General features: G+C 36.6%; 1 protein-coding gene across 9 annotated transcripts in view; it reads right to left on the reverse strand.

Annotated features, from left to right (window-relative positions):
• PKHD1 (PKHD1 ciliary IPT domain containing fibrocystin/polyductin) overlaps positions 1 to 14,613 on the reverse strand; it is a 489,098-nt gene that overhangs the window by 408,458 nt on the left and 66,027 nt on the right. For all 9 annotated transcript variants that reach the window (XM_011282361.4, XM_045057643.1, XM_045057638.1 and 6 more), the window contains 2 exons: positions 5,634 to 5,764; positions 3,262 to 3,397 (listed from right to left, as the gene is read on the reverse strand). In XM_011282361.4, the coding sequence (XP_011280663.2) occupies positions 3,262 to 3,397; positions 5,634 to 5,764 (267 nt within the window). The remainder of the gene's footprint in view (positions 1 to 3,261; positions 3,398 to 5,633; positions 5,765 to 14,613) is intronic.

The following is a 14,613-nucleotide window of genomic DNA, read 5'->3' on the forward strand; positions in this document are numbered from 1 at the left end:
TTAGGATTCAGTGTCTCCCCCTCTCTCTGCGCCTCCCATTCTCATGCTCTGTCTCTCTCTCTCAATAAAAAATAAATGTTAAAAAAAAATGTTAAACCTCCAGTGGCTTGAAAAGAAAGAAAGAGAATTGGGTGACTTTCTGGGAGATCAGACGCATGCACATAGTCATGTACTCTATGGGAAGAGGCCAAGTTGATGGGGAGTCTATGGCTAAAGACCAAGAAAGCAATTGTAAGGGGTCGTTACCTAATTTAGTAGACAGCAGAGATTTCCAAAGGTTTCTAAGCAAGAAAAGGATAAGATAGAAGCTTTCTTCCAGTCTATTACATTAACTGGAGAGATAGGGAAGGAGAAATCCAGTCTTCAGACAACGGAGTTCAACAAGAGCCAGAAATTGAGAAGGCAATGGCAAGAGTGGAAATAAATGTACATACCTCTCATGTGTCTCACAGAGACACAGCTTAGGCTAAAGCATCTCTAAAGCTCCTTTAGCAGCTGACATTTGAGAACTACAGAGCAGGCATCTACAGAACTGCACAGCCAATCAGATGAGGAGGAGAAGAAGCTATTTGAAAGAGAAAAGCCAAAGACAAGGGGTCGTGGGGTGTTGGGAAGACTGACCCTACATGCAAATCCTTGCTCTGCCATTTTTCCACCTGTGTGAGTCTGGATGACTCACTGTGGGCTCTCAAAGTCTTAGATTTTTTCATCAGTAAGATGGTAACAAAGTCCACCCCATCTGGTTTGTTGTAAGGATTAAGTTAGATATCCTAGGACAGTTTCATTCAAAAGTCCTCCATTAACTTTCATTTTCTTTCTTGCTCCACATCCTCCTTACTTCTGTACATCCAACCTCGTTTCTATTATGAAGTCTGAAGCCTCAGTGTAGCGACCTGAAAGGACTTCAGGGTTGAGTAGAAAAAAGGCATGACCACGAGGTGGCAATAATATGAAAAGGAGCTTTATATGGTGGTGCTTTGACAGATTTACATGGGTGCAAAAATCTCACAGCATGAGACCTTCCAGAGGAAACAATAGGAGACCACCACCCAGAAGGGGAGGAAGGCAAAGGAAGTCCCTGTGGACAGGGAGAGGGGGCTTATGTGTCTAGATGATGTCACTTAGGAGTAGTCTCTAGGGTGGAGACCTCCAAAGGCATCAGTGGTTTATACTCTCTTAAGCCCCCATTTATCTTACCTATCACTAGCAGACACTATAATTTTGCAGGGTATGCAAAAGGAACAGACTCTAAAAGGCTAAAAATCTATTTGAGGGAGGTTATATTTAAAATAATTGGTTATGTGGGACACCTGGGTGGCTCAGTCAGTTAAGCATCCAACTCCTGATTTTGGCTCACGTCATAATCCCAGGGTGGTGAGTGGAATTGAGCTTCCCAATTTGTTTGGGACTCTCTTTCTTTCTCTCTCTCTTTCAAAAATAATTTTTTTTTAATAATTGGTTATATAAAAATTTGAGTTTGATACTGGCATGTTTTTGAACAATGGGTACCAGCCTGCTATCAAGAAGTAAAAAATATAGGGTCAATATACACAAGACATATTTGGCTTATCTATATAACACTCAGGATCTGGCAGAATGATGCCATTTATTCAACAAAGCGTTTGTTGAGTATTTACTCCATGTTGGTTCCTGAGTTCAGTACTTTTACCTCCTTTACCTCCAATTTTCACAATAACCTTGAAAGAATTATTCCCAGTTAGTAGGTAGAGACACTAAAGATAAAGGAAGTTAAACATCTTATCCAAGGAGTGGTTGAGCTTGGATTCATTCACATCCAGGGCTGCCTAACTGCAAAACCCCACACAAATGGTTCTGCACATCATATTCTTCCTCCCCTTTTCCCTGCCCCTCCTCCTTTCTTTCTTCAATTTCATCTTGGTTTCACTGTTAACATCAATATCATCATCTCCTGAATGGAGATTTGTAGCATTCCAGCTTTCAAAGGAGACTTTCCCAATAGGGAACCACTCTTTGGAGATTTTATAAAGTGTTCCTCTTTATTCTGCCTGTAGAAAGATTTAAATGTAAGTGTAAACTCTGCAAATAATGCATCATGTTGTATATATCAATTACATGAACTCCTTGGTTTCTTGGTCAATTGTCAAGCTAATCCTAGATGCCCCTGAGGCACTGATGCAATGTATTTATTCTTTTCATTACAGGTAGGAAATTGTATTAAAAGCCAAAATCACTGAAATCTGAATAGAATACAGAACTCCCTCCTCTCTTTCCTACTTTGTTGGGAAGAATCTATACTGCTAAGGAATTTTACACACTTTGGTGGCCTGAGGCAGCAAATTCTTCTTCTGCACTGAGCTGAATAATTTTGAGAAGCTAAAGGACACTTCCTTTTATTTATGTACTCTGGAGCAATGGAAAATGAAAACAGTATCAGAAAAATTGAGTCCAGGCTTTTTCTTTGGAAAATATATTGGCCTTTTGTAATAAAATTCTTAGATATGGCTGCCATAAACTCTCTGTTATCTGGCATTCAGTTAACCAGAAAGGCACATTAGCTGGAACTTTTTCAAATTGATATGGTATGACATGACAATATGTTGTTACAAATCCATCTTGTCATATCATCTGAATTATCGAAGAAAGACTACATTGTTTTACATAGTTCTATACTATGTATTTTTATACATAGTATGTTTCAAGGAATAAAAATTCTTGATTAATCAGAACACTCTATTCTCTAATCATATCGAACATCTGCTACAATTGAACTTGATGCCAAAAACATTGGTATTTTACACTAAACTATGAGTGGTTAACTCCTTGGAATCTGCATCCAGACTGCTTGGGCTCAAATCACAGCTCTGTTACTTACTAACAGAAACATCTTAGACAAGTTATTTAAGTTTCCTGTTCCTTAGTTTTTTTACCTGTAAAGTACAGATAATAATCCTGTAAATTAGTGGCAAAGATTAAAGTCTATTATGCCTGTGCTATCATTAGTACATAGTAGGTGCTGAATAAATATATATTGAATTATTATCTTTGAATTCTCATGTCGTTTTCATGGTAAAAATGGTCCCAGTTTTACAGAGGCAAATACCAACATAACATTTATTCAGTGATGGCTGAAATGAAATAAGCGATGTTCTAGTTTTGAGAAAAATAACTTCCATCCAAAATATAATACTATCTTCAGTATAATTAAGAGACCATTGTTTGTCTTCTTTACAGGATCAATGGTCTAAAAATAAAAGGATGCTGCAATACCATGTATTTTACCTGCTATACTGCTTGTGTTTCTGCTCAGAGAAATGATCACTGGATTTAAAGACGAGACGTATGTAAATGCCATGGGAAGAACAGCAGAATGGTCCCCTCTGATCACAGTCACATTCACAATGGGTCCATCTTTCCCCTGAAAAATCAATTTTTAAAATCAAACTTCTGAAAATAAGACTAACATGAGAGAAGTCCATATAGAATTAGTTTAAAGGGTTAATTTCAAGAAAAAAGATTTTTAAGTGTATTGGTACTTTCAAGTCTCCACCTCGCACACACGCGTGCACACACACACAGTGACAAGTACTTAGAATAGGCAAGTGTGGCATCATGATTACTGATCAAAGAGTAAATAAGAATGATTTACAATTAGCACACCAATTGGTTCTGCAAAAAACTGCAATTTCAAATAAACATCTATACCTAGCTAAACTATCCATCAATTATGACAAACTTTCAGACATGTAAGTAACTCAGAAAACTTTTCTCCCACGTATTCTTTCCTAGGATGTTTCTTTAGGCTAGGACCTCATAACATAAACAATAGCCCCCCCCAAAAAAAAGGAAGATATGAACTGTGAAAGTGTATCTACCCAGGTGAGCAATCAAGGGCAGTGCTAAGAAGAAATACATGAAATAAACCAAGAAAACGCCAAGTTAGATTGACACAAGAGAACAAAGAGCTTCATGGAAAAAAATAACTGATATGATTAATTTTTTTACAATAGATTTTTATTATAAAGAAGACATACAAAGAAAAAGAATTAGAAATTTCAAGAAAAAAACTATAAAAGAAAAAATATTACCTGATACTTCCCACATCATTTAAATAGTTTTAGCAATTTATTGATTTAACAAAGAAATGGTATTCTAACTGCATTCAAAAGAATTAAAAGGAGATGCTTCAAAAAGGGGACTTGTGGAAGAGGGTCAAGGAGTAGGAAAGCATAATTGTTTTACTATTTTTCTTTTAACCTTTGTATATATAACTTTGATCAAAATTTAAAGTTTTTTTTAATGCTTATTCTCTCTAGCAAAAGAAATCCAAGCCATGCAAATTTTACCCCTTTAAATAGTAAATACATATGAAAGCAATAATACCTAGTGTTGACTATGTCAGAAATGAAACACTCACCCAGTGATGGTGGGAATACAAATTAAAAAGAAATTTCAGATAACTGAATACTACATAACAAAAGCTTTAAAATTTAGATCAATTTATCCTGAGAAAAATAAATATGCTTGAAAATACACTTTTGAGAACGATCAAGTTTTTATTGTTTAAAACTGAAAATTTTGAGAGGTGCCTGGCTCATTCAGTCAATTAAGTATCCAACTCTTGATTTCAGCTCAGGTCATCATGATCTCATGGTTGTGGGATCAAGCCCCACATCAGGCTCTTCACTTTCATTGCAGAACCTGCTTGGGATTCTCCCTCCCTCTCTCCCTGCTCCTCCCCTGCTTACATGCACACTCTCTCTTGCTCTCAAAATAAATGAACTTTTTAAAAAAGAGATTTTGAAAATTATTTCAATATACATTAATAGGGAATTGTTAAACAAGTTATGATACAACTATATATTGGAATTCCATACAGTTTATATGTAAATGTGAACATTTCATAATATTTTAATAATGGGATAATATAAAAACGTGGGACCAGAGATCAAAGATGATTCTGAAACCTCCCTTCCAGGGATCTTTATTTGTTCAGTAAACACTCATCCTTCAGGGTTATGGATGTGCTGAGAATGTTGATGACATTGAAGTCAACTCTGAATAGATATTTCAACTTCCGCTGTGAGCATAACTGCCATCAGCAGCACCAGGAAACCAGGAAGAATGTGGACTCAAATCACCTCATAGGCTATGAGATAGCACTAACTGAAGAAGAAAGGGGAAGCTAAGGGGCTTGTTTTTAAAAAGGGAAAGGGGAAATAGTAAGGAATAATTACAAAGGTATTTTATAGGAACCAGACATTCTAGAAGTTTCTAAGTTCCACCATTCATATCCATGCCAGAAAACAAAACTGCTGGTGAAAACGGTTATTGTTACTTGCTAAAGAGAGAAATGAGATAATATATATGCAATATAGATAAATTTGTTTATTCTGTGACACTATTACTCACTGAGAGTGTGAACTGGGAACGTGGTTGTTTTCTTTTAAAAGAAATAAGCTGATGGTGATTGCAAGCCCCATTGGTGGAGTCAGACTCCCACTTTATTGCAGCATAGGCAATATAAACAATATTACCATACTCTCATGATGAAAAGGTAATGTTACTTAATTAAGTTCTAAGAAAGGATTCATGAAAAACCTTACACTACACGCTAATAGTGGTCACCCACCCAGGGAGGAGATTCCACTTACTCTGGGTGGAACTTTGCATTGAATTCTTCTTGAATTGTTTGTGGTGATATTGATGGCACAAGACTGAGATCCAAATAACACCAGACTAACATCTTCCAAACCAGAGCCTTGGACAGTGGCCCAGAGCCCTCCTGTAATAAAAACAGCATTTCCAGATGGAATGAAGAGCCCTACAGGTAGATAAAAATTAATTATCCACAAGAGAGAGAAAATGAAACTAAAACATGATGCTCCTTAATCAAAACACAAGTCCTGCTCAAACTGCAGGAATAAATCTGACACTAAATATATAAACTACTATACAAACATGGAGAAATGGTGAGTAGAGGGCAGACAGAAGGAGTCATACATCCTGGAGATATTTAAAAATAAAACATAGATAAATACTGCCAAGAGTCAGGGAAATAAAGTAGATGGTCTTTGAAAACTCTTCCTTCACTAGAGTTTTATATTATCCCACCAATCCTATACAGCTTATTCTCTCATCATGATACAAAGAGTTGGGGCCCAGAGTCAGGGCCACAGATCACTCTCCCACTTAAAGCAGATCATTTGTAGCATTGTTCCTGAGTTCACTGGTTCTTACTCCCTCATCTTTAAATGACAGCCTTGGACGTTCCAGCTTTGTGATTCCATACTAGGTTCTAGGTTCTAGTCTCCATGATGGTGTAGAGGTGACTAACACTACCACCCACAGCCACCAGGATTTCTGTAATGACCACTGAAGATCAACCACAGAAACTTCTGTCTCCTCACTGCAGACATCAGTAAGAAGCAGCATTGTGCCCATTATAGTGACATGCCACACATATGGACGACCAGCACTTAATCAAGCTAATGAACAGAAAGCCCACTTACTATTCTTAAGAGCAATAATTCCGTTCTGCCATCTCCCCAGAAGGGAATAAAAGAGAGGCAGGGAAGCCACTAAGCAGGGACACATACCTCTTGAGAATAGGAAGTAGGTGCAGGAGCAAGGTTATCTTCCCCAATCATGTTAGGGTGAGAAAGCAGAACTTATCCAACCTGATGAAAACCTTTCAGGAGAATGTGGGGGGGAGGGGATTATTCCCTGAAGTTAAATATGTGAACTTGTCCTGAAGATTCAGGGCAAGACTACAATAGACTTCAGAGTTAGAGAATAAAATTGAAGAAAAGAGCTGGTTTACAATATCAACAAAAAAGATACAATATCCGAAAACAATGTTGATAAGAAATATTCAAGAACATGAAGAAATGCGAAAAAAAAACCCATGAAATACTACTGAGGAACTTAACAAGATTAAACCTTAATTTAAAAGGGGCACCTGGGTGGCTCAGTAGGTTGAGCATCTGACTTCAGCTCAGGTCATGATCTCACATTTCATGAGTTCAAGCCCTGCATTGGGCTCTCTGCTGTTGGCACAGAACCCGCTTCAGATCCTCTGTTGTTCCATTTTGCATATATGTGAAAATAGCAGTGTAAGGGAATATTTTGGTAGTATCAAAATTTTAAATGTACATAACCTTTTGACTCAGCAATTCCACCTCTAAAAACTTACAGTGCTATTTTCAAATATATGCAAAATGGAACTACACATCCATATACAAAAGAATGAAGTTGAACCCTGTTTGGGATTAAACTGTGCCCCCCCCAATTCGTATGTTGAAGTCCTCCTCCCTTCTAGAACCTCAAAATGTGACATTATTTGGGAATAGGGTCATTGCAACTATAATCAGTTAAGATAACATGAAGTCATTCTGTAGTGTGGGACCCTAATCCAACATGACTGATATCCTCATAAAAAGGAAAAATTGGACACAGAAAAGACTGGGGTGGAGGGAGGCACAGGTGCCTGGGTAGCTCAGTTGTTAAGCATCTGACGTCAGCTCAGGTCATGATCTCATGGTTTGTAAGTTTGAGTCCCATAACAGGTGAGTTTGACTCCACTTCAGGTGAGCTCAGGCCCCACGTCGGGTGAGCTGGGTCCCCACTTTGGGTGAACATGAACCCACTTCGGGAGAGCCTGCTTCCTCCTTGCTCTCTCTCTCTCAGTCCGTCCTGGGATTATCTCTCTCTCCCTCTGCCCCTCACTCGAGTGCGCTTGCTTGCTCCCTCTCAAAAAGAACCAAAAAGAAAGAAAGAAAGAGAGAGAGAGAGAGAGAGAGAGAGAGAGAGAGAGAGAGAGAGAGAGAGAGAAAGACAGACAAAAGAAACGTCACAGGGAGAACACCATGTGAAGATAAAAGCAGGGATCAGGGTGGTGTTCTTGCAAGCCGAGGAATACCAAACACCACCAACAAAGCAAGAGGATAGGGGAGAGGCATAAAACAGATTTTCCTTCACAGGCTGGTTCAAAAGGAATCAGCTCTGCTGACACCTTGATCCTTAATTTCTAACCTCAAGAACCATGAGACAATACATTTCTGTTGTTTCAGCCATTCACTTTGTGGTACCTGGATAAGCAGCCTTAGAAAACTAATACAGACCTCCAACTCACACCATATTTAAATATTAAAATAAACCAAATACCTACATGTAAAAGCTAAAACTATAAAACTCTCAGGAAAATAAATGGATAAATCTTAGTAACATTGGATTAGGTGATTATATCTTCAATATGACACCAAAGCACACGTAACAACAACCAAAAAAAGACAAACTGGAACTGACCAAAATTAAAAACCACAAACCGGCTGCACAAACCATGAGAGAATTGAACAAAAGAAGAAAGGATCAGAGAAGATCTATAAAAACAACCACAAAGTAATGAAAAGGCAATAAATACATACTTATTAATAATTACCCAGAACATAAATGAACTAGAAGCTACAATCATAAGACATAGGGGGTTAGAATGGATAAAAATGTAAGAGCCATCTATATGTTGCCTACAAAAGACTCATTTCAGATCTAAAGACACATGCAGATTTAAATGTGAGGGAATAGAGAAACATTTATCTTGCAAACGGATGCCAAAAGACAGCTGCAGTGGCAATACTTATATTAGAAAAAATGGACTTTAAAACAAAAATTGTAATAAGAGACAAAGGAGGACACTAATAATAAAGGAGATAATCCAACAAGAAGATAGAACAATTGTACAAATTTATGTAACGAACACATGAGCACCCAAATACATAAAACAGTTAATAACAAACATTAAGAGAATCATAGATACTAATACAATGATAGTATGGGATTTTAACAGCCCACTTACATCAATGGACAGATCATCCAAACAGAAAATCAGCAAGGAAACAATGACTTTGAATGACACAGGGGACCAGATGGATCTAACAGACATCTTCAGAACATTATACCCTAAGACAGCAGAATACTGTTCTTTTCAAAATACATTCTTCTTCTGGGGCGCCTGGGTGGCACAGTCGGTTAAGCGTCCGACTTCAGCCAGGTCACGATCTCGCGGTCGGAGAGTTCGAGCCCCGCGTCAGGCTCTGGGCTGATGGCTCAGAGCCTGGAGCCTGTTTCCGATTCTGTGTCTCCCTCTCTCTTTGCCCCTCCCCCGTTCATGCTCTGTCTCTCTCTGTTCCAAAAATAAATAAATGTTGAAAAAAAAAATTCAAAATACATTCTTTTCAACTACATATCAAACGTTCTCCAGAATAGATGACACCAGAGGCCACAAAACAAATCTCAACAAATCCAAAAAGACTGAAGTCATACCATGCATTTTTTCTGACCACAACTCTATAAAAATAGAAATAAATCACAAGAAAAAATCTGGAAAGACCACAAATACATGCAGGTTAAATCACATGCTACTAAACAATGAATGGGTCAACTAAATAACCAAAGAAGAAATCAAAATTTACATGAAAACAAATGAAAATCAAAACACAATGGTCCAAAATTTGGGGGATGTAGCAAAAGCAGTTCTGAGGGAATTTTATAGTAATACAGGCCTACCTTAAAAAGCAAGAAAAATCTCAAATAAACAACCTATCCTTACACCTAAAGGAACTAGACAGAGAACAAACAAATCCCAAACCCAGCAGAAGAAAGGAAATAATAAAGATTAGAGTAGAACTAAAGGAAATAGAAATTAAAAAAAAAAAAAAAAAAAGGAACAGATCCATGATACCAGGAGCTGGTTCTTTGAAAACATCAACAAAATTGATAAACCTTTAGCCAGACTGATCAAAATAAAAAAGAGAAAGGACCCAAATCAACAAAATCAAAAATGAAACAGAAAAAAATAACAACCAACTCCACAGAAATACAAAGGATTATAAAAGAATATTATCAAAAGTTACATGTCAATTATTGGACAACCTAGAATAAATTCTTAGAAACATAACTTACAATAACTGAAGCAAGAAGAAATAGAAAATTTGAACAGTCATTGGGCAATGAAATTGAATTTCAAAAAAATTAATTGAATTTGAAAACATTTCATTAAATTCAACTTCATTGCATTTCAAAAAATTCCCCAAAAACAAACATCCAAGACCAGACATTTTCATAGGTGAAGTCTAAGAAATATTTAAAGAAGAGTTTATATCTATTCTTCTCAAACTATTCCAAAAAAATAGAAGATGAAGGAAAACTTCCAAATTCATTCCATGAGGCCAGGATCACCCTGACACCAAAACCAAATAAAGACACCAGAAAAAAAGAGAACTAGAGGCTAATAACCCAGATAAAAATAAATGCAAAATTCCTCAACAAAATATGAACAAACTGCATACAACAATACATTAAAAATACTCATCAATATCAGATGGGATTTATTACTGGGATGCAAGTGTGGTTCAATATTTGCAAATCAATAAACATGATACACCATATCAATAAGACAAAGGATAAAAACCATATGATCATTTCAATAGATGCAGAAAAAGCATTTGACAAAATCAACATCGATTCTTGATAAAAACTCTCAGGGCACCTGGGTGGCTCAGCTGGCAGAGCCTGCTTGGGATCTTCTGTCTCCCTCTCTCTCTACCCTTCCCCTGCTCATATTCTCTCTCTGTCTCAAATAAAATTAAAATAAACTCTCATCAAAGTAGGTTTAGAGGGTATATACCTCAACATCATAAAGGCCTTATATGAAAAACCCACATCTAACATCATCCTCGATGGTGAAAAACTAAGAGCTTTCCCCCTAAGACCATGAACACAATAAGGATATCCACTCTTGCCATTTTTATTCAACATAGTACTGGAAATCCTACTCACATCAATCAGCCAAGAGAAAGGAATAAAAGGCATCCAAATGGTAAGGGCAACATAAATTTTTCACTATTTGCAGATGATAAAATACTATATATAGAAAACCCTAAAGACTCCACCAAAAAGAAAATTGCTAAAACTGATAAATGAATTCAGTAAAGTTGTAGGATATAAAATCATTTTTATATACTGCCTTTCTATATACTAATAATGAAGTGGCAGAAATAAAATTTTTTTTTAATTCCATTTACAATTGCACAAAATAACAAAACACCTAGGGATAAATTTAACCAAATAAATGAATGATCTGTACTCTGAAAACTATAAAATACTGATAAAAGAAATTGAAGACAACACAAATGGAAAGATACTCCATGCTCATGGCTTGGGAGAACAAATATTGTTAAAATGTCCATATTATCCAAAGCAATCTATAGATTTAATGCAATCGTTATCAAAATACCAACGGCATTTTTCACAGAACTAGAACAAATAATCCTAACATTTGTATGGGACCATAGAAGACCCTGAACACCAAAAGCAATTCTAGGGAAAAAAAAACTGGGGGTATCACAATTCTGACTTCAAGTTACATTAAAAGCTGTAGTAATCAAAACAGCAAGCATGGTACTGGCACAAAAATAGACACATAGACCAATGCAACAGAATAGAGAGCCCAGAAATAAACCCAAAACAATATGTTTAATTAATCTTCAGCAATAAAGGAGGCAAGAAAATGCAATGGGAAATAGTCTCTTCCACAAATGGTGTTGGAAAAACTGGACAGCTACATGCAAAAGAATGAAACGGCCCACTTGCTTACACCATACACAAAAATAAACTCAAAATGAATTAAGGATTTAAATGTGAGACCTGAAACCATAAAAATAATAGGAAAGATCACAGGCAGTAATTTATCTGATATTGGTCATAGCAACATCTTTTTAGATTTGTCTCCTGAGGCAAGGAAAACAAAAGCAAAAATAAACTATTGGGGCTAAATCAAAATGAAAAGCTTCTACATAGCAAAAGAAACAACCAACAAAACCAAAAAACAACCTACTGAATGAGAGAAGATATTTGCAAATGATATATCTGATAAAGGGTTAGTATCTAAAATATACAAAGGGCTTATACAACTCAACGCCAAAAGCAAGTAATCTAATTTAAAAATAGGCAGAAGACATGAACAGACATTTCTCCAAAGATGGCCAACAGACACATGAAAAAATGCTCAACATCACTCATCATCAGGGAAATGCAAATCAAAACCACACTGAGATACCACCTCATACCTGTAGAATGACTAAAATCAAAAGCTCAAGAAATAAGTGGTGGCAATAATGTGAAGAAAACAGAACTCTCTTGCACTACTGGTGGGAATACAAACTGATGCAGCTACTGTGTTAAACAGTATGGTGGCTCTTCAAAAATTAGAAATAGAACCATCCTACAATCCTGTAATTGCACTATTGAGCATTTACCCAAATACAAAACATTAGTTTGAAGGGATATATGCACTCCTATATTTATTGTAGCATTCTTTATAATAGTAAAATTATGGAAGCTGCCCAAGTGTCCATCAACAGATAAATGCATAAAGATATGTGTGCGTGTGTGTGTGTAATGAAACCTTGCCATTTGCAATATGGAGGGAGCTAGAGATTATAGTTCTAAGGAAACTAAGTGAGTCAGAGAAAGTCAAACACCACGTTATTTCACTCATATGTGCAATTTAAGAAACAAATAAACAAAGGAAATAAAAGACAAACCAAAAAACAGACTCTTAACTATAGAGAATAAACAGTTACCAGAGGGGAGGTGGGGGGATGAGTGAAATAGGTGAAGAGTGAAATAGGATTAAGAGTACACTTATCATGATGAACAATGAGTAATATATAGAATTGTTCAATCATTTTATTATACACCTGAAATAATATAACACTACGTGTTAACTACACTGGAATTAAAATTTTTAAAAATTAAAAAATAACTTCTGTGCTACAAAGAATACTATCAAGAAAATTAAAAGGCAACCCACAGAATGGGAAAAAATGTTTGCAGCTCCTATATATGATATGAGACTCTTATCCACAATATGTAAAGAATTCTTATAACTCAACAATAAAAAGAAAAATAACACATTTTTTTAAATGACCAAAGGATTAGGACATCCATTTCTCCAAAGATATAAAAATGGTTAATAAGGATATGAAAAGATACTCAGCATCAGTAATTAGGAAAATACAAACCCAAATCACAATGATGATAGTTTCTGGTTCAAGATATCAATGGAGGAAGACTCTGAACTCACCTCCTCCACAGAATGTACCAAATTACACCTGTTAATACAATTCCTCCTCAAGAAGAACTGAGAGCTGAAGGAACAACGACTAAACAACCAATGACAAAGAGAATGGCAAGGGAACAGTAAGAGAGATGGAAAGAGGATAGCAAAAAGAACCCCCATCCCTGATGCTGCAAACAGTTCTGGGGAAGAATATTACTGAAGGACTGGGAACAGATCCCTCTGTCCTTAGGCACACAAAAACACCTTAAATTTAAAAGAGCAACTAGAGGGATGTCTGGGTGTCTCAGTCGGTTTAGAGTCTGACTTTTGATTTCAGCTTAGGTCATGATCCCAGGATCATGGGATCAAGCCCCATGTCTGGCTCTGGGCTGAGCCTGAAGACTGCTTAAGATTCTCCCTCCCTCCCTCCCTCTTTCTGCCCCTTTCCCCTGCTCATACATTCTATACATACATACATACATACATACGTACATAAGCAAGCAAGCAAGCAAGCAACTAGCATGTAAAAGAGACAACACTAGAACTCTGTCATGTGGTGGAGGAGCTGCCAGAAATCTATATGGACCAAAAGGACTGGAGAACAACATGGTTTACATTCCCATCCTGCTGTAAAAGCCTAGACCAGAGTAGGGTTCAGGTACCATAACAGGGATGTTCCATCATGTTGGTGAGTTTGTGATTTCAGAGAGCTAAGGGTCCACCTTGTGGTGCTGGGGCACAGAAAACAAGCCATGGATTTCTGAGGATATCTGTTTGTTTTAATTTGTAGTGTTTTATTTTTACTTTTTTTTAATTTGTCTTGTTTTGTTTTTATATTTTTCTTTTTGGTTTTGTTCTTTCTAGTTCTTTTTTTCTTTTCCTTTTTTTTCTTTTCTTCTTTTTATTTTATTTTATTTTATTATTATTTTCCTTTACTTGTTGTGTAAAAAGCCCTGGTTTAAAAGAATAACTAGCATTGGGGTACCTGAGTGGCTCAGTCGGTTAAGCATCCAACTTCAGCTCAGGTCACGATCTCATGGTTCATGGGTTTGAGACCCGTGTCAGGCTCTGTGCTGACACCTCAGAGCCTGGAGCCTGCTTGAAATTCTGTGTCTCATTCTCTCTCTGCCCCCCCCCACTTGTTCTCAGCCTCTCTCTCTCTAAAATAAATAAATGTAAAAAAAAAAAAAATTTAAAGAGTAACCAGCATACACTGCCACAACTCTAGACAGTAAAAGTCACCAAGCACACACAGACTACATAGGGGTCACCATACCCAACTACACTCCTAAACTTTAGAAGAAGTAGCATTTTGCCTAATCTATAGAAAACAACACAGAAAGTTAAGCAACATAATAAGACAGAGGAATATGCTCCAAAATAAAGAACAAGAAAAAAACCTCACTAAAAAATTAAATGAAACAGAGAGAAGCAATATGCCAGATAAAGAATTTAAAGTAATGACTGTTAAAATACTCATGGGGCTGGAGAAAAGAATGGAAGAACTCAGTGAG

This window comes from Felis catus, chromosome B2 (assembly GCF_018350175.1).
Source record: "Felis catus isolate Fca126 chromosome B2, F.catus_Fca126_mat1.0, whole genome shotgun sequence".
Classification (NCBI taxonomy): domain Eukaryota; kingdom Metazoa; phylum Chordata; class Mammalia; order Carnivora; family Felidae; genus Felis; species Felis catus.